Below are 24,557 nucleotides of genomic sequence, written 5' to 3' on the forward strand. Positions count from 1 at the left end.
AGAGGAGGCTGCTCGCGTGAGTGTGCAGCAGAGGAATAATGCAGTCGGCACCCATCCTTTGTAATCCGCAGTGACACAGGAAATAGTGTGGTGAGGGTCCCCTGATGCGCCCTGTGCATCTCACCAAGGCTGTGTCCCTCAGCTGGAGGGACCCAGTGGCAACGTACTCTGCATCAGAAGTAAGAAAACTACCAGCAAGATGTGTTTTTTTTTTTTCTTTTGTGGTACAGTGGTAGCCCTGTGTCATACATTTATAGTCACCCTAGCGCTTTGGTCTTTCTTTTCCTTCCTGCATATTGGAAAAGCATGGAGGTAGCTCTGTCCATGGAAGAGAGCAGCAGTGTCTACACACCAGTTAAGACACACACATTGAAAGATCTGGTCTTGACCCCAGACTCTGCTCTTGATTCCAGCTTCCTGAAGATGAGCGCCCTGGGAGGGAGCAGGTGGTGATGGCGCAGGCAATGCAGTCTCCTGTGGGAGACTCTAACTGAGTTGTGGCCTCCTGGCTTCAGCCCGTCCCAGACCTGGCTGTTGAGGGCATTCTAGGAGTGAGCCAGGGGATGGAATTCTCTCTCTCTGTTTCTCAGCTTCATAAGTGAATACATGAAGAAATGAATGAAAGAAACAAATAAAAAAGACAAGACAAGAAACAAAGACAGTAAAATACAGTCAAGTAGGAACAGTCCCCTTAGCAAGTTCTCAGAGCCCTGTGTTCTGAGGGCCTGTGGTCTGAGTTCACTCCAGACGAATGCGGCTATGATGTTTCTGTAAGAAAGGCCTGGGATTTGTACAGCAGCATCATCAGCTGGTGTTGCCTGCACAGGTGCCTGCGGGGCCTTCAAACCAAGCAGATACCAGCCCATGGGCTGCTCGCGAGTCCCACGCTGCCACCTCTGTGTGGGTGGAGAGGCCGGGGCACTCCGGAGAGCTCTGTAGCTGTCACATGGCCACCTGGTGTGGAAGGCTACTGCAGAGCAGTTGTTTCCAGTGTCACAGTGCCCTGGTTCTCCCACATGGGTGTCCTGAGTCCAGACTCCGCATGTTGTGATTCAGGAAGCTGGTTCACCGCTGGCCAGAATTCTGAATTTTTCCTCACGCGCTCAAGGTGGTTCTGAATGAGACGGAGAGTGGATGTGATCTGGGAGTGCAGTGAGCCCAGGCCTGATGCATGGGTCCCAGGAGATAGAACCTAGAGTGGGTGAGAGGGATGGGGCAGTGGGTATCAGCAGGAAGAGAAGGAGAAAGGCACCAGGAAGGCAGGCAGAGGAGGTGATGTGGGAACGACGATTGTACTCAACCCCTTTATGAATCTGAGTGTGCCCAGCAGCCTTGTGGAAATGTGTTCTGAAGCTGGCTTACAGACACTGGAAAAGGCTGGCATCTGCTCATCAAGACATTCTCAAAGAATCCATTGCCCGACACATGAATGACGTGTGTCAAATTCTCTGTGCCACTTGAAAATGATAGAGTTGCTCATCTCTCTTTTGTCTTTGATCATACATGGCTGGCTTTGTAAAGCTTCCTTGCTTTGCAGAACTATCATGGTCCCTCTTCCTGTCCACATAGGCCCTGACAGCCTGTTTCCAGCCAGAAAGCCTTGCCAGAATTACAGCCCCTGTGTGCAAGGCTGCTTGTGTTTGCAGAGCTGCCGTGAGGGTCGTGAGCTGCCATGAGTGGCGTTCGCTTCAGATCTGCTGTCTGAGCTCACAGGCACCAGACCGAAGCCAGTTCCTCAAGGTTCTCCTAAAAGCACATTTAGAAGCAAAGCTCTGCTCTGTGGGCTGGCTGCCTTGTGAGCCACCACTCCGACAACGTGTCCAGTCACAGCCTATTCTTGTATTTGTTCTTTGTGAGGGATGTGGCACAGTTTCTTTCTATGAACCGAACTGAGTTGTCCTTCCGGAACAATCCTTCCCTTTATTTGTTTGCCGATCTTTCACTCACTACTTCAAAACAGCTTTAATCTTATTGAGAATTGCAAATTAATTTTCAAATGCATGGAGGTCTTCCACTCAATTTTAGAGCATTCCTTGGAAATGTTCTCAAAATTATCTGTTTAAATAGTATCTGAAAGAAGAATAGGTATTCACTGTGTACAAAACATCCTATGGTGTGGTTCATACTTCATGTTATTTAAATTTTTTGAAAAGTAAAGGAGCATATTGTGTGTGTGAACGCAGATAATTTTTCTGGGATTTAGTGATGTTTTTTGCGGCCTGGTTCTCATGTACAGGTACGCACACACATTGAATGTCACCCATGCACATATATGTTGGGTATCACACACATGCATGCACACATACACACTCTATGGTGTGAACACACAAATATGTAAGGGAGAAGTGAGAGGCAGGCAAGGACTTACCTGGGAATCACATTGAAAATGTAATGTGACTGATTAGTTTCTTTTCTGTGAGTGAGTGTGTTTCACACCATTGATGTGAAAAGTGGCGATTGTGGTGTGGCATAGAAACGATGCTCAGGCAGTGGCCATCTTCCCATGGATGAGACCTTTGTGAAGGTCAGTAGCCGGGACACACCCTGCGTCCATCAAATGTGCATTGAGACATGCAGCACGTGGATGGCCTTCAAAGGAGCCACCCCTGTTCTTCACCAGGTAGCAGATGTATCCGGTCCCTTCTCCAAAGGGCAAGTGAAAGGAAGCCCATCTGTGTCAGAAAGTTCCTAGGGGCTCTGGTATAAGCAGGAGACAGAGGAACAGAACCTGAATGCTTCTCTGGTTTCAGTGGATTCCGCTGACATGCACTGTGCTTTGTACTGCCAGGGCTGGGGCCAGGAGGGAAGAGAAGGGCTGTGAATCGTGGCAGACACAGTGGTGGACGCGAGGGGCACCTGTCCTCGGCAGCTGACTTCCTTTGCTAACCCTGCAAGGATGGCACCTCCCTTGACTGTCTGCTGATTGCAGGATCTCGAGCCTGGCCTGCTTCAGGTGAATTGCAATCAGGTCTATTGTTAGGATCCTAGCAGGCGCTCCCTGCACACGCACATGAGGGGAAGTGTGACAGAACGCAGTGCCTGGAACCCCACAAATCAGTATGGGCACCCACTGCTTTTTTTTTTTTTAATTGTTCTATCTGCACAGTTAGGAAGAGCCAGGACATATAACCCACTGCTAGCTTTAGACAGAAGGTAATGTGCATTCTTTTTTTTTTCTTTTTTTTTTTTTTTTCCACAGGCAGAGTGGACAGTGAGAGAGGGAGACAGAGAGAAAGGTCTTCCTTTGCCATTAGTTCACCCTCCAATGGCCGCCGTGGCTGGTACTCTGCGACTGGCGCACCACACTGATCCGATGGCAGGAGCCAGGTGCTTCTCCTGGTCTCCCATGGGGTACAGGCCCCAAGCACTTGGGCCATCCTCCACTGCACTCCCTGGCCACAGCAGAGAGCTGGCCTGGAAGAGGGGCAACCGGGACAGAATCCGGCGCCCCGACCGGGACTAGAACCCGGTGTGCCGGCACTGCAAGGTGGAGGATTAGCCTAGTGAGCCGCGGCGCCGGCCTCCACTGCTTTTAAAAACAAGTAAATAAGCGAGCTATGAGAGAACATCCTCACTGACCGTCAGTTATGGCTTCGTGCGCTCCACAGGACCTGTCAGCAATTCTAACTTTAAAGTTCTATACTTCTATACTTTGGTTTCCTCTAATATATATTATTGTTTGTGCTGCGAATTGTGAGTAGGAAAGGTTTTGATTGAACATGGGACCACAGGTGCTGTGCATTCATGCATTATTCCCACACTGTGCCAAGCAATTCCTGTCACTGTTATGCATGGGTGAGCTGTGAGAGTATTGCTTAGTGATTGTGGAAAACCACCTCAAGAAAAGAGATCTTCTAGTTCACGATTATATTCAGGAACTCAGAGACCACTCTATTCAGCAGAGCTTCACCTTCGAGAACATTCTCCTCTCACTCTTGATGTTGCAACACCAGTCAGCCAGCATTGTGCACCCATAGTGTGTGCAAGGCACAGGTGCATCTGGGGGAGGATGTCATTAAATAGTCATGAACACCACTCTGGAGAGAGAGAGAGAGAGAGAGAGAGAGAGAGAGAGATCCATAGTGTGTACAGGCACAGGTGCATCTGGGGGGGGGGGGTCATGAAGTAGTCATGAACACACCCTGGAGAGTGTGTGTGTGTGTGTGTGTGAGAGAGAGAGAGAGAGAGAGAGAGCACGTGTGAGAGAGATATATAGTGTGTGCAGGCACAGGTGCACTCTTGGGGGGGGGGTCATGAAGTAGTCATGAACACCACTCTGGAGAGAGAGCGAGAGAGAGGGAGGGAGGGAGGGAGAGAGAGAGAGAGAGATCCATAGTGTGTGCAGGCACAGGTGCACTCTTGGGGGGGGTCATGAAGTAGTCATGAACACCACCCTGGAGAATGTGTGTGTGAGTGTGTGTGTGTGTGTGTGTGTGAGAGAGAGAGAGAGAGAGAGAGAGAGAGAGAACGCGTGCACGCGCGAGAGATCCATAGTGTGTGCAAGGCACAGGTGCACTTGGGGGGGGGGTAATAAAATAGTCATGAACACCACCCGAGAGAGAGAGAGAGAGAGAGAGAGACCGACCGACCCATAGTGTGTGCAAGGCACAGGTGCATCTGGGGGGGGGGGGTCATGAAATAGTCATGAACACACCCTGGAGAGTGTGTGTGTGTGAGAGAGTGAGAGAGAGAGCGAGTGAGCGAGATGGACAGGAAGATGCTCACGCTGCTCTGGCACGATGAAGCCTCAGCCAGGGACACCAGCAGCAGGAGCACTGATGCTGTATGGCTGCCACGACCTGTTCAGGGAAGTGGGCCTGTGTTTGCTTTTAGGAACTTGGAATGGTTGCCCAAGAAGACACTCCTGGGAAAATAATGCTGTCTATTCTTTTTATTTTCTGTATTCTTTCTTATTCATCCATTCTCCCTTTGGAAAACTTTGCTAGAATCAGCTCTACTGTATTTTACCTAGCGTTTGCCAACATAAAGACAGGGTTCTGAGTAGTGCAGGGTCTGCACATTCTGCCAGTTTGGAGCACAAAAGGATGTTCCCAAGGCCACTCTGGGAGTGGAGAATTCTCTAGAAGGACTCAGAGAACACATGGGAATCCATGAGATCAACGAAGGGCTCTACACGTCAGAACCAGGCAGAGGGAGAGGCCTGTGGGGTGCAGCCGGAGGGCCCCAGGCTCAGGGCTTGCTGTTCTCCCGTTCTCCAGGCAGCAGCACAGCACCCAAGGCCCACTGGGCCCAGGCAGGTGCCAGCTTTGGGCTGAGACTCCTTGTGCTTTGTGCTCTGGGCTCTGGTTACATAGACACAGTTGATTGACTCAAGTTTATGAGCTGCTTCTTCAAGCTTTGGTGGGACACATGGTGGAGATCAATGATATCCCACAGATCTCTCTGTGAGACTTAATGGTCTGAAAACTGGAAGTATTTAAATATTTTCATTCCTTTTCCAGATCTTAAATCTAATGTTTTAAACTTTACCAGGAGAGAGGTACATAAATCAGCAAGGACCATATCTCCTTCCATGGGCAAACAGTGCTATTATGTTATTTTTTTATTCCTTTTTGTTCTCATCTTCAAAAATACACAAAGATATTTAAGAAAGTTTTTGTAAAATGAAATGAAAAGGTAAGTATTTTGGTCCAAACATTTTGATCCATGTATACTGGTATTAAAAACTATCCACTTCAATTGTTTTTGCACCAAGATAGAAATGATTCTCTTTTTTCCACAAACTTTGATTTATTTTTAAATTTTGCCTGTATTTATTTGAAAGAGAGAGGGTGAGAGCGTGTGAGAAAGGGTCACTTCCACTCCCCTGTTCATTCCCGAAATGCCTGCGACAGCCAGACCTGGGCAGGGTCCAGAGCCAGCAATGCAGGTCTCCCACGTGGTAACAGGAGCCCAGACATGGAAGCGTCACCAGTGCCCCTGTAGTCTGCATTGGCAGGAAGATGGAGTCTGGAGCCACAGCTGGGAACTGAACCCAGAGCTCAGATTTGGGAAGTGGGTGTGCTGACCACCCCCAGTCTGAATGCCAACTCCCGAGAACTTTTTGAAATTCCTTCATGTACTATTCTAGGGAAATAATGAGAGGCAGGAAAAAAACCCTCACAATGGCAAAATTCCTAAACTTTACATAGCATTTTATATTTTTATATCTTTTAGCTTAGGGTAATTTTAGTCATCTCAAAAGTAGCTGACTGGAGTGCAAATTTTAAAACTGTATGGATTTATGGACTGCAGTCTCAGGAGATCAAGCCTCATGCACCTGGGTGTGTGCACGCATAGAGAAAGTGAAAGTGTGGCTGGCAAAATCTAGCTGAGACAAAGTGGAGAGAGAGACAGCAGAAGGGACTGAGAGAGAGAATAGAAACACGCACGCTTGTTTATTCCTGTCCACTCATTTTCCTCCCGTGAAGGATGGTAACATTCAGAGACATCAGTGTGTACTCAGGGTTGTTCTACTAGATACACTCTATAAGAGAGGGCACCAGTGAAGCTCTGTGTTTGGAACATGGCATTAGTGGGTGGCTGGGTTCATGTGCATAACGTCCAGGTGTGATCTTTCTGGCAAAGCTTTATGCTTTTGTTTCTTTTCGGGTAACCAGCAAGGCCTTCATGTGCTGTGTTTTTTGTGCACATAGGTGTGACTCTCGAGTCGGACTCTTGCCTGGACCCAGGCATCCCCGTAAACGGTCACCGGCACGGCAGCAACTTCGGCATCAGGTCCACAGTGACGTTCAGCTGCGACCCAGGGTACACGCTGAGTGACGACGAGCCCCTGGTCTGTGACCGCAGCCACCAGTGGAACCACGCGCTACCCAGCTGTGATGGTAGGTCAGGTCACTGCCGAGGCCCAGAGACGGGGTCAGTGTGAGAGTAACTGGGCAGCTGGGATGGTAGGTCTAGGTCAGGTCAGTGCAGAAGCCCAGAGACGGGGTTGGTGTGAGAGTAACTGGGCAGCTGGGATGGTAGGTCTAGGTCAGGTCAGTGCAGAAGCCCAGAGACGGGGTTGGTGTGAGAGTAACTGGGCAGCTGGGATGGTAGGTGAGGTCACTGCCGAGGCCCAGAGTCGGGGTTGGTGTGAGAGTAACTGGCATGGCAGGTGCATTTTTGATGTGCCGTGGTATGACAAGAGTCATTTCCTTGTGAAATATCAATACTGTTCAACATTTGGAGCTTGCCTACCTCATGGGCTCTACTCGGTAGAATTACTGAAGAATGAGTCAGTGAGTCATTGGAAGTTACAGGCTATCACTCAACTTTATTCCCAAACCACCCAACGTACAGAGCACTCTTACGCACATGTTCCTTGGGTATGGCACCAATTGAAGATACCATTTGACACAGGCTGATCAATAAATGGGTCCTGGTGGTCTGGGCTGCCTTCCCTCTGGCCAGGCCCAAGCATCGGACACTTGCTCTGGGGCTACGCTTTCTGGGGAGCCCCTGCCTCTGCCCTCAGCACAGCATTTGCCTAGAGCACGGCTCTCAGGGGACCTCCTGGGCTCTGTGTGATGCCCCTCACAGACGTGCTCTTGGGACGCTCAAACACAAAGAGCACTCTTGACTACCGGCTGTTAATGTACTGCTCCACGACACGCCGTGCACTGCAGTGGGTACCTAGAGTAAAATGTCGCTTATGGCTGTTTGGAAAAAACATGCACATTTTGTCTTTTACTGAGGAATGTAACCCCATTTTAATGCTGCTTCTCCAGAAAACCAGTGAATTTGTGTGTGTGTGTTTGTGTGAAATTTCCATTTCAGCTCTTTTTATAGATCATAAGCACTTCTTTTTATGCATACCATAAGCATTCATTAAACCTCTTGATTTCTTTCAAATGTTACATTCCCAATAACAAGGTTCCTGGGACAATTATGTGTAACTTCAGAACTCTAAGAGCCACTGACCCTTGTCACCAAATTCCTGACCAAACAGTAATGGGAACCTTGGGAGAGACCCTGGAAGTGAAGGTGGGCACTGGGGGGCTGGAGGCTGTCTCAGTGTCTGTGTGCAGTGGGAGTGGAGCAGAGCCAGCAGCCTGGGGGGTTGGGCTCTGGACAAGCACAAGGGGACACATGAAGCATCTGCAGGGCCACCCCAAGATGGGACACCAAGCATGCAGCTAGTGATGTGGACCCTGAACTGAGCGAGGCGGAGGCGGGGCACCCACAAGGTACCTGGGCTTCCCTTTGCTTTTCTTGGTAGAGGTCTGACAGAGCTCCTTTGCATGCAGGAAGTTCGCTGAGGCAGTTTTCTTTTCCTGCTGCAGGCTGGGATTCTGGTGTGTCAGCTCCATTTGCCCAGGAAACCCGCCAGCGTCCGCGTGGGTTTCACAGTATGCTGACCGCATTCTGCAGTCCCTGGTTGCCAGTGACTGTGGATACTGCAGCAGACAGGTGTAGAGACAGCGCTGCCGTGTTCCCAGTCCCCTTTCTGTTCTGTGGCTCTGGAGAAAGGGGAGGGTCTGGCTTGCTGTACTTTGTCCTCAGTCGTGATTGTGCAGCATGGGCCATGGGACCCAGCCCCATGCTCTCCTCAGAGGGAGAATTATCAGAGCCCTTCAAACAGGGGTTCTGCCTCCGTCTTCTGGAGAGATGTATGACTGTCATCACGTTTTATGTCAAACCTTGAGTGAAGTCTGAGGTAGGAGATCACCTCCATCAGCACCTAGAGAACCACGATGTGAATGACTTCATCTGGAGGAAGCACCATAATTGACATGAAACAACACAAAAGTCCCATGAAATCAACAACAGATGGCCGGCGCCGCGGCTCACTAGGCTAATCCTCTGCCTTGCGGCGCCGGCACACCGGGTTCTAGTCCCGGTTGGGGCGCCGGATTCTGTCCCGGTTGCCCCTCTTCCAGTCCAGCTCTCTGCTGTGGCCAGGGAGTGCAGTGGAGGATGGCCCAGGTGCTTGGGCCCTGCACCCCATGGGAGACCAGGAGAAGCACCTGGCTCCTGGCTTCGGATCAGTGCGGTGCGCCAGCTGCAGCGGCCATTGGAGGGTGAACCAACGGCAAAGGAAGACCTTTCTCTCTGTCTCTCTCTCTCTCACTGTCCACTCTGCCTATCAAAAAACAAACAAAAAAAACAGAGCAGACTCCTCAGCACCAGAGCAGTAGTCACATGACTCAGAAATCCAGCAGATGCAGCAGCTTCAGAAAATGTCGAGAATTATAAACATTAGAGAGAGGTAATCTTCAACTTTTAGCCATAATTGTTGCATCAGTGACTGCCTTCAAGGTCATCACAGGTAGTGGATTAATACAGAAGGTAAACATATTAGAAATAGAATCAATATATGAGGGTACGCAAACTAAAAACTAGGAATGTATCTAGCAAGATATGTAAATTCTTATCTCAAAACTGTACATATTTACAGCACAATACAAAGGAATACTTTAATGCTGGGAAATAGGTAGTGTATTTCTAGAAGGAAAGAATCAAATTAGATGTAAAATTTGTGTTTGAGTATTTAACCTCTGTAAACTAATTAAATCAATTATAATTTTAGTAGAATTTTAGAACATGTAACAACTAATCTGGAAGAATAAATAATCCAAATATATAAGAAGTACATTTCTAGGGCATTAACAGGGAGCTGGATTGGAAGTGGAATAGCAAGGACATCAACCAGTGCCCACACGGGATGTCAGCGTCAATGCTATAATGCCGGCCCCAAGACCCATTTCTTTGCTCATGCTTCAGCCGGGCCATACTCCTTTTCCTTACCACATGACTGGCATTGCTTTTATACTGGATGGGGTCCCATTGCTGGGGTCTTTCTCAAGGCAGAAGGTGGGAAGTACAAAATTCCTGATGCTTTCACTCACGGTCTTTGTTTCACATCTTTAAGAAGCCTGCCTCAGTCGGGTTCTTGCAGACCTGACCTCCTACTACCTTCTAAAACTTTAAAGCTGGGACCAGCTTTATCGAGCTATAATTGGATGTAGGCTGTGGATGTTTACTGTGAACAACTTGGTATCACTGGAGATGAAGGGCGTGCCCATGAAACCACTATCAAAAACGTGTTAGTCTTCCCTAGAAGTAAACGCGTACTTTCCATCTTTCACATCTGTAACTTCCATCCGCCTAAGTTATTTTGTGGGGCAAGGTTTGGTGTGGTGTCTAGATCCATTTTTTTTCTCCTAGTAAGCATGATTGTTGGGTCTGGTCACTCTTTCTCCATGACATTACCCACTCAACTTTGTCTCCTAAGTGGCCATATAGCTGTGGGTCAGACCTTTCTGTCCTTTTATTTCCTTCTTAGTAAATTGTAGCTTTAATCTAGAAACATAAGTAAAAACTAAGTAAAAGACACTGACCAACTTCACCATATACAGATTTAAAAATGTTGAACTGAAATGTAGAAAGGTTTTTAAAAAGGGTCAGACTAGGGAAAGCAATTGTAGTACTTAGGTGTTCCCTGGCCACAGTCTCCACACAACATGCATTCTAGATAACCATATCCTACTAATGGAGGAGAGGAAAAAAATCACGAACAATCCCCCAGAAATCTGTCAGGAAAACAAGTACAAGGGTGCTTCAAAAAGATCGGGAGAATGGAACAAAAATAGAACTATTGGAAGTGCCCCTATCAACATGCAATTCAGAGAATATGCTCCAGACGTCTCCATCTCAGCTCTGACCAGGACTCAGGAAAATTCAGCTAAAACACCCCATCCCTGCTGGATGTGTGCCAAGTTGTAGGTAAGCCTGCTCGGCAGTCACACCGGGCAGTTCTCATGCGAGTGACCCTGCCACCTTTGTGTAAACAGCTTTGGGAACTGCTTCTTGGGCTAGCATGTGAACTATATGAGAAAAGCACCTCAGTGTCGCAGTTGCTCCCGGAAGGGTTGGAGCTGCTCTCATAGCTGGAGAGAAAGCTTTCTGGGGCCTGCCTTGTGGTGTGAGTCAAGCTGCCACCTTGGACGCTGGCATCCCTTACTGGCTCTGGTTTGTGTCCCGGCTGCTCCACTCCCTATCCAGCTCCCTGCTGATGGCCTGGGAAAGGCAGCAGAAGATGGACGAAGTATTTGGTCCTCTACCACCCATGTGGGAGACCCAACTGAAGCTTCTGGCTTCCGGCTCTGGCCTCGCCCAGCACCACTGTTGTGGCTGTCTGGGGAGTGAATCAGAGGATAGACAGAATCAATCAATCAATCTCTCTCTCTCCTCTCTCTCTGTAACTCTGACTTTCAAAATAAATAAATAAAATTTTCAAAAAGAAAGGTTAGAAGGTCAATCATATTTTTCTGTATGTTTGTTTAGGAAGCTACACATTCATTATGCACTTAGTAGGTAAAACAATGTGCCTTCTTTAGTGGAAAATAGGAAGTCACAGAATAGTGTGGTATTTTCTTAAGTTATACAAAAATTTCAATAAGATTAATTATCTGAATGCATTTATTTGACATGCAAAGATACGGATTTATTGGATGTTTTTGTGAATTTTTGTCTTTTTGATTTGGGGCTGTAAATGAAAATGGAATTAAAAATGCAGTGAATGTTGTTCACTTGCGTTTGGTTAGGTCACTTAAAGAAGCACTAATATGGGATCCCCACGTTGGCCACATTGCAGGATTTTTGTTGATGAGAAGAAAGATTTAAGAGTTGAAGTGCTGATCCTGCAGTGGTGAGCTGTGGTGAGCTTGCTCATCCTGGGTGCCCCCGAGATGTCCTGGCTCCTGGTTAGGTGACAACAGCCAGCATGCGCTACAGTCTTTGCTAACCATTGGAGATCGATAGTTTTGTTTAATCTGGATTCTTCTCCAAAGGCAACATGAGGAGGTACCCATACATGAAAATACTCTCCATACACTCTTGGTTCATACTTGGTAACTCACTTTCTATAAAATATTTCAGCAAGATTTATTTACCACTTCTGGCAAGCAGGCCACGTAGAAAGCAGAACTAACCTGCTCGAAGTCTTTCCCCATGCCTCCCCCACTCCTTCCCCACAGTTTATCCCCCATCATGTGTTACATCATCGGAGTCACTCTCATCCTCCAGGCCCAGCTTGCATCTGAGCCTCGTGTGTGTGTGTGTGTGTACACACAATATTGTAGCTTCAGTTTGATTTTAAACTCCTCAGAGTAGCAAGTGAGGAATAACTAACTCACCAAAAAACACAAGCCTTGAGCTTGCCACTGAGTGAAAGGAATTCCCCAAAGTCTCAAAAGTGCAGAGAGATCCTAGACAGAAGAAATGAGCAAAATCACCGGGACTTGATTGACTTGGAACATTCTACTCTTCCCCATAGGTTTAGTAAAGTAGAGTCAATGGAAAACGGTTGGCATGATCAATAGGAAATGATTTAGGAGCAATGGAGTGGGAAGGGCCTGAAAAATCCTGTAGGCTCTCGATGGTGCAGGGAGAGCAGTTACATGTTTGCCATTTCCCATAGAAGACAAGGGTAGCTTACACTTAGGCACTTTGTCCTTTATTGTCTACTGTAATTTACATTTATGTAAATTTGAATCTGCCAAGGTGATTGATAGCATAACTGTTTGACTTGTTACACTGGAAGATGTTGCAGAGATAATGATTATTATGGTCAAAGACTATAAATAAGTATGCAAACTTTGGGGTATTTTAGAGTTCGATATCTTAGTTTTATTAGTCATGGATGACTGGTTTAATGTGAAGACAAGAACTGTTCTGGTTGCCCTTTCAAGACGTCAGCAATCTTGTAAACCCTGCAGGTTTTTATTGCAGCAACAAAAAAATCAATAGGACATTTAAACCTTTAATAACTCAGCTCTTAGAAACGAAGAAAGAAAGAAATGAGAATTAATGGATTATGTCATCACGATAAATGATAAAATCTATCAGTAACTTTCTCACCTGCATTGTATCATTTTGGTGCTTTTACTTTTTAACATTTCTAATTTAGCGCCCTCACATTTTGAAGGAATGAGGTACATGTTGGAAGTAAATTGTCCTCCACTTATTTGGTGGAGGACAAATGCAAGGAAAGCTTTGGAGATTTCTTTGTTGAATGTTTTTGTACTTTGCTCACAAGCATTCACTGGAAAATATCATATTTTTAGCCACACAGTTGAGAAGTGCACAGTCCATCAGTGTGGGGAAAGGAGGGACATGTTTGAAACCACACAATGAAGTAAGTACGTTGTTAGACATAAGAGAAAGGGTTGAGAATAAAGAAATGGAAAAAAAAAAAAAAAGCAGTTTCCACTAGAGATCCCAGAAGGCTCAAGAGGCCACATTTGAGATGCAGCTTAGAGAAACAGTGTGGGGAAATGCCCTGGAAGGTTTAGGGGATATAAACTAATTCACGGGGTGGATGACAGTGAGAGCTGGTTCCCTGGCCTTTACTGCTGGAGTCGGGATCGGGTCCCGTGGAGCTTCTCCTGAGGGCAGGAGGAGACCATGGGCAGGGAATCTGTCCAGCTTTGTTCTAACTTGCACCCCTCTTTAGCTGTGAGATTTCTGTGTGATGTTTCTTCTGAGACAATGACTGCAATGTAAATACGGAGTGAAAGATTGAAGACAGTCAGGGACTTCGGTAGGATATGGGACATCCGTGAGTTCTGTTGAAATTGAAAGTGATCTCCTCTAATGTTTGCTGTAATTGAACTGTATTTGTATTTTAAGACAAAAAAGGAAAAGACAGATGAGAGCCAAAAGTACTGAAAGGGCCCAAGATCTGCATTCTCACGCTGATCTGTTTAAGGAAGAGGCAGTAGCACAGGAGCTGGGAGATCAGTGAGTGAACAAGACTGGAAACAGCAGTGGAAGTAAGAAGACACGGGGATGGACAGAGTGACGCTGGGAGGGAACTCGACGCACCACAGGAAATGACTTACAGGTGCATCCTGAGACACCTCGCAAGCCGATGGAGATTCACTTCTGGTTCAAGAAGATGTCCGTGTTTACGATGTAAATTTGGGAGCGGAGCTCTTTTAAGTGAAAACTGACATTGTGATGGCAAACTGCAGTCTGTTACCATTGGTTCCTTCCTCTGCCACTCCCATGCCGGATGTGGGAGGGACAGTGGGCCATGACGCCATCTACATGCTACAACTCTTGCCATAAACTTGTCTAATCCTATTTTTTGATTCTGGACAACACTCACTGATCATGTGGACTTCAGTTTTTTCAAGGACTTTGGTGTAGGGTGTGGGAAGGTGATGGGAGAGTGTGTGTGGGAATGATGGGAAGAGAGTAACTCCAGAATTCACAGGAGCCTGTGGTCTTCCCCGGGAAGGACAGTAGGAACCCAGGAACCCTGTCATGCACTGGGCACAGAAGCCCAGCCAGCAGCACATCACAGTGCAGTCTAGCAAAAGTAGGTGGATTCCGAGCTTCTGCATCCCTGCAGCCTCTTACAACTTGCGTGTTAATCCATTGTCGTGGAAACAGACATCCGTGTGGACGTGCGTACATATTTGAGTTGTGTCATGGTCACATAGTTCTCTAATCCACCTTGACTTCTTTTTGAGTCTGGAGAATAAAATTTAGTCTGAGAATAAGCCATGCCTCGTTATGGGTTTCCTTACCAATTATTGTTCTTTTTCACTAGTGTATAGGCTTTGGAGTAAGAGGAATTTTCTGTCTTATTGTCGTATGGCCTAGAGCATACAGCAGTGTCTGCAGAACAGTAGTAAGTCCCTTTGTAAATGATCGTCAATGAATGGTGGATCAGAAGAATGGATAACCGAAGGCCAAAGGCCAGCCTTGAACAGTGGCTGAACAGCTTACTTCAACTCACCTGGGGAAAGATCTCAGCATCTGACCCCGCTTTTCCTCCCCAAGTTTCTGCATTGCTCGGTCCTCCACGCAAGAAATTTCTGATCTCACATTTGTGGGCCCCTGATGCTGATAAGGCAATATAAACTGGAATGTAAACTTCAAGTATAATAGCCTAAGGGAAGCAAAAGTGAAAACTGACTGTAGTTTTTACAGCTGTGCAGGTAGGACTCTGTGGTCCATGAAGAAATAGATTAAAGAAGTTCAGATTGTGTGCAGTGCATTTTAGCTCTACCTAAAGAATGTAGGCCTGTCCATGTATGTATATAGTTGTAGACCCATATGGACACTAAAATTAAATCAGGTGTTTTTAGTTCCCTCTCCTCTCTTCAGTTTTGGATGAGAATATTATTTCAGTGCTCTGTACAATGAATGTCTTTTGCCTGAAAAAAATTGCAGGCTCTGTGGACAGAGCTACTTAATTTAAAGTCTCCATATGTTAATAATTAGAAAATATTGTGTTTGTACCACTTGAATGAGAATGAGCATCAGACCTGGTTATCTGGAACTTTCTGTCTGACATGCTGCTGCGTTGTTGTGTGAGGGATCCATTAGAAGTTTCCGGTGCTATGTGCATGGATGAACTAACCTCAGAGTGGTCAGACACGTCCTATCCCTGGCTTTCCCCAATACCTGATGCCACTGTTTTTCTTGGTGACATTAAAGTAGATGATGAAAGTAAGATCGATGAATTTTGTAATTGTAAATGTAGCTGGACATGAATTAATTTTGACCAGTTTGTGAAGCATTTGCAAATTTGGGGATTGAAGACTATTGAAAATAACTTTGGATATACGATATCTCAATTTTACCCAGCCTTTTAAAAAAATCATATGACTAAATACTTTGTAAAACTTAGAAAGGTAATGTTCTCATTTATAGCCATCCAATCACAGACAATGACGAGAGATTTCTGCTCCATGAACTGACTTCCTACTACACGGGGTACTCTTTTAGCCTCCTTTATGAGGGTTTCCCATCTCCCTGAACTGTTGGCTTTGGAATATTCTGGGGTTTAGCCTTTGCTGCTGTGTCTGTATCCTCATCTTGGCACACACTCCTTGCTGTCCCTTGATTGATCTCTTTCCAAAGTCTTCACTAAACACCCAGATGCCAGCTAAAAGTTTTACATAGACAGACATCTGGTAGGCACGGAGCTCATGAACCCAAAGCTGACCTCCTGGTTTGCTCTTAAAACCTGCTCCTCTCCAAGTGCCCCCTCATCTTCAGATATTCCGCTCTCAGGCTGGGGACCTCCTGGCTCCTTTTTCAGGATGCCTGTGTCCTACTCAAGAGAGGGTCCCATGGCTTCTTCATTCCCAGAACTGCCAGGTTCTGACCATAGCATCCAGCTGACTGCTGAGATCCTGCCCAGCCCCTCCCTGCTGCCCCCATGGGTCTCACAAAGCAGCCGGCACTCAGGTAACAACCCTAGGGGATCACTCATATTCCAGGCAGGGCCTCCGTGGCCTTTCTGACTAGAGATGCCCAGTCCTTTACAGTGGCCCCCAAGGTGTGGACGGGCCCCACGGACTGGACCCTGCTCTCCTCCCCTCTCCCCTTTGTTCTTCCACTCATCCCCACAGGCCTGCTCTAGTGTTGGGCCACCACACCCCATCGTGTTCTTGCCGCTGTGAGAGGCGGCTCCTCTGCTTCCTCAGCCCTCCTGCACAGACCTCTTTCTAGATGCGGCCTCTCTGACCAGCCTTCCTCTTACTACTCTCAGACCTCCCTCTTCCTCTCTCTGGCTTAGTTTTCTTCCCAAGTGTTTGTTAGTGTTCAGCACTGCCTATCGTCTGCGTTTTGCTCAATACGAGTTTCTCAGCTAGAATGTGTGTGAGGACAAAGGCCCTGGTGTTTGCCGTCACCTTTTCTGGTGCTAAGAACAGTGTTGGATAACAGTAGGTGTTCCATCATTATTGGTCGAATACATTAACTACAGAAGGCATATTTAATGTTACCTCTTTGATTATGAAATGTGGACTGAATGCCACTTTGAAAATGCAAAGGCCTCATGGAGAAATGAACACTTTAGAACTCATTCTAGATGTTTCTATTCTGATAATCTTTGTATTTTCCTTTTATGATGTGGTTTGCATCTGAAAAGTGATCTGTTCCCCCAAAATACTTGATTAGCGGGCACAGTGAGTCCTATCACAGCTGTCATGAATTATCTAATACTTTTGCAAATATCATTTTGGAAGTAGCTTTATGAAACATAATTCAGAATGTTCCTTTTATTAAGAAAAAAGTATTCTAGCTATTGCTTGCTTAATGAGAGTTAATCATATCTGTTTTAAAATATGGCACCATAAATGTATAGACAGGAAGAGAGGATGTACAAGAGGGAGTCTGATAAACTGTGCGGTAACATGTGACACTGATGAGTGAGCTTTGCATGTGTGACTTTCATGCGGTAACATGTGACATTGATGAGTGAACTTTGCATGTGCGACTTTCATAAACTCTGTGGTACTGACTTACTCCATTCTTGCAGCATCAGGGAGTTAGGTGGGACTGTGACCCCTTGGCGGGTGTGAGGAGGTGCAAGCAGAGTTACCACCTGTTACCACCTGGTAGGTGGAGGTGTGGGCTCTCCAGAGAAAGCAGACCCAGTAGGGGCATCCTCCCATATCTAGAGAGCAGATTGTTATGGGAATGGCCCTTCATCAAGATGGAGAACAAGGAGCCCCATTGTCGGTCTGCAAGCTGCGCACCCAGGACACCCAGGGGACCCAGGTATGAGACTGGGGGTTCCCAAGATCCGAGACCCAGAGGAGCCCTGATATGCGTCTGGAAGTCCCAGGGTCTGAGGCCGAGGGATCCTATGGTAAAGGGTAGAAGACTGTTTCTGTAGATAAAGAAGAGAGACAGGTTCTCCCTCCTCTCCATCTTTGTTCTACTCAGACTTCCAAGAGAGTGAGCAGGGCCCACTGTGTTGGTGAGGGGTCCTCTTTCCTCCATCCCTCACTCACAGGCTCATCTCCCCCAGAAACCCCTCCCAGGCACTCCTGGCAACACTGCGTCCCCAGCTCTCTGGGTACCACAGGGCCCAGTCAAGTTAACACAGAGGGCTCCCTGTCACAGTGGGGGTGCTGCCTTGGGCTGGGCAGCCTGGCCCTGGGGTCTGTGCAGGTGACACGAATGGCCTCACAGCCACAGGTGGTGATGTCTGAGGAAGAAGCCAAGATCCAGAACTGTTGGCCACTTAGGTGACACCCAGGGCTTTGCTCCCAGAACCCAGATGACTGTCACCTCTCCTGCTCCTGTCTCCTGCTGTGTGGATGCTGTTGCCTCTGATCCTTCATTTCAGTTCCATTCCCTGCAAAGAGGGAAAGGCTTAAGATGCAAAATGAGAAAGAAATGTCAGTGAGAGAACATCAGGATCTTTCCCATGATGTTTGCTGAATCGGGCCTTACCAGATTTACTCAAATCGCGAAATTACATCTGCAAGATGGAGTCCCTGGTAACAACCTTCAGGACTTAGTGGTTTGAGTATTTAGCATTTGTCACACGCTGCGCTGTGTGCTCTAAAATGGCAACCACCACAAGTGTCCGCGTAGGAGCTGTCTTTGTCACTGTGTCCATTTGCAGGAAGACACATGGGGGGTTGAGACAAGTGACAGCAAAGGTCACAGGGGTGGTGGGTAGCTGGGCTGACGATTGTTGACATCGGTGTTAACACTTAACCAACTGGACTGCATGGGTGCCCTCGTTATTACTTCTTCTTCTTGAAACAATTCTATGGTATATGTCTTTATTCCCTGTCTCAAAATCTAGTCTTTCATGCAGGCATTTGGCCTAGCAGTTAAGACACTGCTTGGAATGCCCATAGCTCCCATCAGAGTGCCTGGCTTGGGGTATCAACCCCACTCCTGATTCTTGCTTCCTGCTGATGGAGACCCTGAAGGCAGCAGGTGATGGATCAATTACCTTGGGCTCTGCCACCCACATGGGAGACCCAGATTGAGTTCCCCATCTAGGCTTTGGCCTGGTTTGGTACCAGCTGTTGCTGGCAATTGGGGAGTGAATCAGCAGATGGGAGCTCTCTCTGTTTCTTTCTCTCTGCTTCTCTCTTTCTGTCTCACTGCCTCTCAAAAAATCCAATAAATACATAAATAAAATATTGCTTAAAAGGTGCATCTCTGGGTTAGTTTTGAACATAGCATACTGTGCTGTGGGGAATTTCAGCTGGTGAAGAGCTGCTAAGCCCGGCAGCTCTCGGGAATGCAAGCCTGCAGCATTACTGTAGCTCTGCTGGCTGCTTACTGTGGGCTCAGGTCACGATGAGGCTGCCCTCTGTGTTCGGTTTGGCCAGTTCTCTACTGGTTGGTGTCGCTCCCCCCCTTCGTGGAGGAACGACACAGGACCCTGCGCTGTTCTTTCGTCTGCTCGGCCCTCCCCGGGTTTGCTGCTGGTTCTTCCCGGGTTGGCTGCTGGTCCTTCCCGGGTTGGCTACCGTCCCTTCCACCTCCGTGGAAGGGCGGTTCCCCCTGCCACATTCCCCACTTCCACGGGGGAGCAGCACACCGCCGGCCGGCTCTCTCGGGGGCTGCACAGGTGTTCCTTCAGATAGATGTTCCCCCTAGATGTTCCTGGTGCATGCCGTCTCTCTCCTCCTTTATAGTCCTCCTCCGCCAATCTCAACTCGGCTGCCCACACGCCAAGCACGCTGCTCTCCTCCAATCAGGAGCAAGTCCTACAGTTTATTGGCTGAACTGAGGCAGCTGTGTAGAAGCTGTTTTCTTCTCTCCCAGCGCCATATTGTGGGAGAGCAGATGCATAGAATAAGTCTTAATTCCAGTAACTTAGTCTAAGTCCGGGTTGCTCCCCACAGATCCCCCTTTCTTTTTATTTTTTGGCGTTGATACGCGCCTGTCTTCGGTGTCCCGCGGCACACACTCTGCTCTACTTGCTAGAGTTGCCACAGGTTCTTACAAGTCCTATCAATCAGGCAAACCGAATCCGGGTCCTCTCTTCGCCATGCTGTGAGGAGGTTTTTAGGCGCTGATGCGTGCCTGTCTTCGGTGACCTGCGGCTCATACTCTGGTCGAGCCGCCTGCTGGTGCTTACCGCCTTACTAATCAGGCAGACCGAATCCAAGCCTTCTCATTGCCATATTGTGGGGAGGCCTATTGGTGTTGATTCGTGCCTATCTTCGGTGACCTGCAGCTCATACTCTGGTCGAGCTGCCTGCTGGTGCTTACCGCCTTACTAATCAGGCAGACTGAATCTAAGCCTTCTCATTGCCATATTGTGGGGAGACTATTGATGTTAATAACGTGCCCGTCTTTGGTGACCTGCGGTGCATAAGCTGCCAGCCGCCCGCAGGTGCTCATCGCCTCACTAATCAGGCAGACCGAAACCAAGCCTTCTCATTGCAGTATTGTGGGGAGGCCTTTCTATTTCTCTATTTCTCTATCTCCGGGCATTCCTATTTCTCCCATTTTACTTCTGTCTGCCAACATTCCTATTTCTCTCATTTTACTTCTAAACTTCTGTTTCTCTTATCCCCACGGCTTCCCGGCACCCGCCCCGAGGCTGCTTCTCGGCGGCTTTCCGGCTGAGCTGCTTCAGCCCGCTTCTCTTATCTGCGCGGCTTCGCGGCTCTGCGCGGCTCGGCTTCGCGCGCACACTCCGCGGTCTCGCACTAGCCCAGTGTTCCCTATCTACTTGTGCCCCGCACGCTCTCTCTGCGCGCGGCAGCCTCCGCGAGTCACACAGCCCCAGCTCACGTCTCCGCCACTAGTATTCAATCTAAGTTCCCCGGGCTAACCTGGCGAATTCAACCCAGCTCACGTTTCCGCCCCACGATCTGGCTTCCCGTCCTCTGCTCCCCGGGCTAATCAGACGGATCCCAACCTGGCTTACGTTTCCGCTTCTGGTTTCAACTCTTCGCCCCCCATTCCCGGGCTAACTTGAGAATCCCAAAGTGGCTTTCGTCTCCGCCTCGGCCTGCCCCCGCAGCTTCAATTTCCCTAACATTTTTCTCTACCCGGTATGTTTCCCCAAGCTTTCCTCCAACAATACTCCTCCCTCATTTCTCCTAGCCTCTCCCCACAGTCCGCATCCGAGTCTGTTTGTTCTAGCTTTCACTTTCGCTTTCAACCTTAGAGATTTCTCCCAGCTTCCCCCCGTAGTCCATATCCGAGTCTATGCCTAGGCTTTCAATAGCTCCTTCCGGCACCTTTTTCGTCCGGCTTTTCCCTAGGCTGTTTGCTAGTCTCTCTCTCCGATATTTTCCACTTCTTCCCGTTTCTTCCCTCCTAAGTTTCCTGTCCGTCCTAGGCTTCCTATCCGTCCTAGGTTTCCTATCCGAGTCACGGCACCATTATGTCGCTCCCCCCTTCGTAGAGGAACGACACAGGACCCTGCGCTGTTCTTTCGTCTGCTCGGCCCTCCCCGGGTTTGCTGCTGGTTCTTCCCGGGTTGGCTGCTGGTCCTTCCCGGGTTGGCTACCGTCCCTTCCACCTCCGTGGAAGGGCGGTTCCCCCTGCCACATTCCCCACTTCCACGGGGGAGCGGCACACCGCCGGCCGGCTCTCTCGGGGGCTGCACAGGTGTTCCTTCAGATAGATGTTCCCCCTAGATGGTCCTGGTGCATGCCGTCTCTCTCCTCCTTTATAGTCCTCCTCCGCCAATCTCAACTCGGCTGCCCACACGCCAAGCACGCTGCTCTCCTCCAATCAGGAGCAAGTCCTACAGTTTATTGGCTGAACTGAGGCAGCTGTGTAGAAGCTGTTTTCTTCTCTCCCAGCGCCATATTGTGGGAGAGCAGATGCATAGAATAAGTCTTAATTCCAGTAACTTAGTCTAAGTCCGGGTTGCTCCCCACAGTTGGGACACCTGCATTCGAATGGGCACATCACACACTCAGGTAGCATTGCTTTAGGTTTGGTTTGGTTTGGTTTCTCGCGGATGTGGCAGTCAATGTTTTAGTCCTTGAACACACTCCATGCCCTTTGTAAAGTCCTTTATTGTAGTAACCACAGTGAAAGTTTAATGTACTCTCTTTTTATTCTCTGAAGCCCTGTGTGGAGGCTATATCCACGGGAGGAGCGGGACAGTCCTTTCTCCTGGCTTTCCTGATTTTTATCCCAATTCCCTCAACTGCACATGGACCATTGAAGTGCCTCACGGGAAGGGTAAGGACCTGGCATGTACAGAGTAACAAATGAGGCAGAAGCATGGGAAAAAGAAATAAGTACTAACGTGTCCACAAGCAAGATGAGTGATTTCCTTACATATGTGCTCAGCCATCAGCTTTTATTTCTAGATACGATTTTGGAATAAAAATGGTCTTTTAAACGCTGGAGCTAAAACCAAAAGTGGATTCCTAGACTTGCTCACTATTTACCAGATTAATGCACATTAATATAAGCTTAGAAATTACCTATAATGGTGAGAAAGAGGTATCAAGTAAAATGTGGACATTGATGAAATAAAAAGAAGTAAACAATTAGTTAAACTTCTCATTTCTATGATAATTCTAGGATACTTTTTATACTTACCTTGTATTTTGAGTTTACCCACTATTATCACACATATTTATTTAATGGATGTTATTATTCCCATTCTACAGATGAGAACAGTAAAGACTAGTAGAAGTTACATTTTGTGCAACTTCATTATCTATGTCTAAAATTGTATTGATATCTCCATCTATGTCGATTTTTACATCTTTCTATATCCACATGTGTATCTGTGTTTGAAACCACTTCTATCGCCACATCAGTGTCTATACTGATGACCACATCCATCTCCCATCTGTATCGACATCTGTGTCTATGTCTACTCTGCGTCCATGTCCACTTCAGTATCCACATCTATAATATACATCTTTCCATCCATGTCTACAGCCCTGTCTGTACCTACAGCACAGCATATCCACACTGAGATCTACAGACATCTCCACATCCATGTCCACATCCATGTATACACCCGTGTCCACATCCATGACCACATCCATGACCACATCCATGTCCACATCCATGTATACAACCGTGTCCACATCCATGACCACATCCATGACCACATCCATGTCTACACCCGGGTCCACATCCATGACCACATCCATGTCTACACCATGTCCACATCCATACCCACATCCATGTCCACATCCATGTATACACCCGTGTCCACATCCATGTATACACCCGTGTCCACATCCATGACCACATCCATGTCCACATCCATGTCCACATCCATGTCCACATCCATGCCCACATCCATGAACACATCCATGTCTACACCCGTGTCCACATCCATGTCTGTATCTATGTCCATATCCACATCCATGTCTGTATCCATGTCCATATCCACATCCATGCCCACGTCCATGTCTACACCGTGTCCACATCCATGTCCACATCCATGACCACATCCATGTCCACATCCATGTGTACACCCGTGTCCACATCCATGACCACATCCATGTCCACATCCATGTATACACCTGTGTCCACATCCATGTCCACATCCATGTCCACATCCATGTCTACATCCATGTCCACGTCTATGCCCACATCCATGTCTGTATCCATGTCCACATCCATATCCACATCCATGTATACACCCGTGTCCACATCCATGTCCACATCCATGTCTACATCCATGTCTACATCCATGTCCACATCTATGCCCACATCCATGTCTGTATCCATGTCCACATCCATGTCTACATCCATGACCATATCCATGTCCACATCCATGTCCACATCCATGTCTGTATCCATGACCACATCCATGTCTATATCCATGTCTGTATCCATGTGTGTATCCATGTCCACATCCATATCCACATCCACGTATACACCCGTGTCCACATCCATGTCTGTATCCATGTCCATATCCACATCCATGCCCACATCTATGACCACATCCATGTCCACATCCATGTATACACCCGTGTCCACATTCATGTCCACATCCATGTCTGTATCCATGTCCACATCCATGTCTGTATCCATGTCTACATCCATATCTTTATCTGTGTCCACATATGCTTCCATATCTATGCCTAGGTCAGCATCTACATATGCATCTTAACCCACTTCTATAAACACATCTCTAGTCCACCTTTCCAATGGCATGCACATATAAACCTATATACACCTCCAAACCTATATCCACGTGTAGAGCCATGTCCGTCTATATCACAGCACTCACACTGAGCCCTGTCTGCATATTTCTTATCTACACCTACAGCCATGTCCGTATCCATGTGCACACCCATAACATTTTCTATATTCACATCCACATCCCTGTTTACACCAACCTCTGCATGTATACCATGGCCACGTCTATACCTATCTCTATAACCACACATATATCCGTACTCATATCTGTATCTGCATCTATAACCAGACCTGCAGCTCTATCTCTTTCTGTGCTTATATATGGTTGAACATTACTAACGTTTCTTGTTTGTCCACTCTTCTTCATTTCTAAAGGCATCCTATTCCTCTCCATTTTACTCTCAAACTTCAAAGTTAGGCTAATATATTAAAGTGTTATTTTAATATTTTGATTGAAGTCTTTTATATCTCTAAACCCAGAAAAATTATTTTGGCAATTATTAATTCTGACCCCTCTCTTTCTCCCATTCTTCTGTCTTATCTGAATTCCTCTCTTGTCTATGTCCTCTCTACCTCTTTCACCTCTGCCATCTCCATCTGTCCTGTATCATCTCTCTCTCTCTCCTGCCTCTCTGCCTCTGCACTTTTCCTCCTCTCTGTCTTCCTATCCCTCTCTGTCTCCCTCTCTC

General features: G+C 47.4%; 1 protein-coding gene across 3 annotated transcripts in view; it reads left to right on the plus strand.

The window, feature by feature from the left end:
* CSMD1 (CUB and Sushi multiple domains 1) overlaps positions 1-24,557 on the plus strand; it is a 2,053,194-nt gene that overhangs the window by 1,651,216 nt on the left and 377,421 nt on the right. For all 3 annotated transcript variants that reach the window (XM_070047233.1, XM_070047234.1, XM_070047235.1), the window contains 2 exons: positions 6,657-6,845; positions 21,820-21,936. In XM_070047233.1, the coding sequence (XP_069903334.1) occupies positions 6,657-6,845; positions 21,820-21,936 (306 nt within the window). The remainder of the gene's footprint in view (positions 1-6,656; positions 6,846-21,819; positions 21,937-24,557) is intronic.

Source organism: Oryctolagus cuniculus, chromosome 8 (genome assembly GCF_964237555.1).
Source record: "Oryctolagus cuniculus chromosome 8, mOryCun1.1, whole genome shotgun sequence".
In the NCBI taxonomy this organism is placed as follows: Eukaryota; Metazoa; Chordata; class Mammalia; order Lagomorpha; family Leporidae; genus Oryctolagus; species Oryctolagus cuniculus.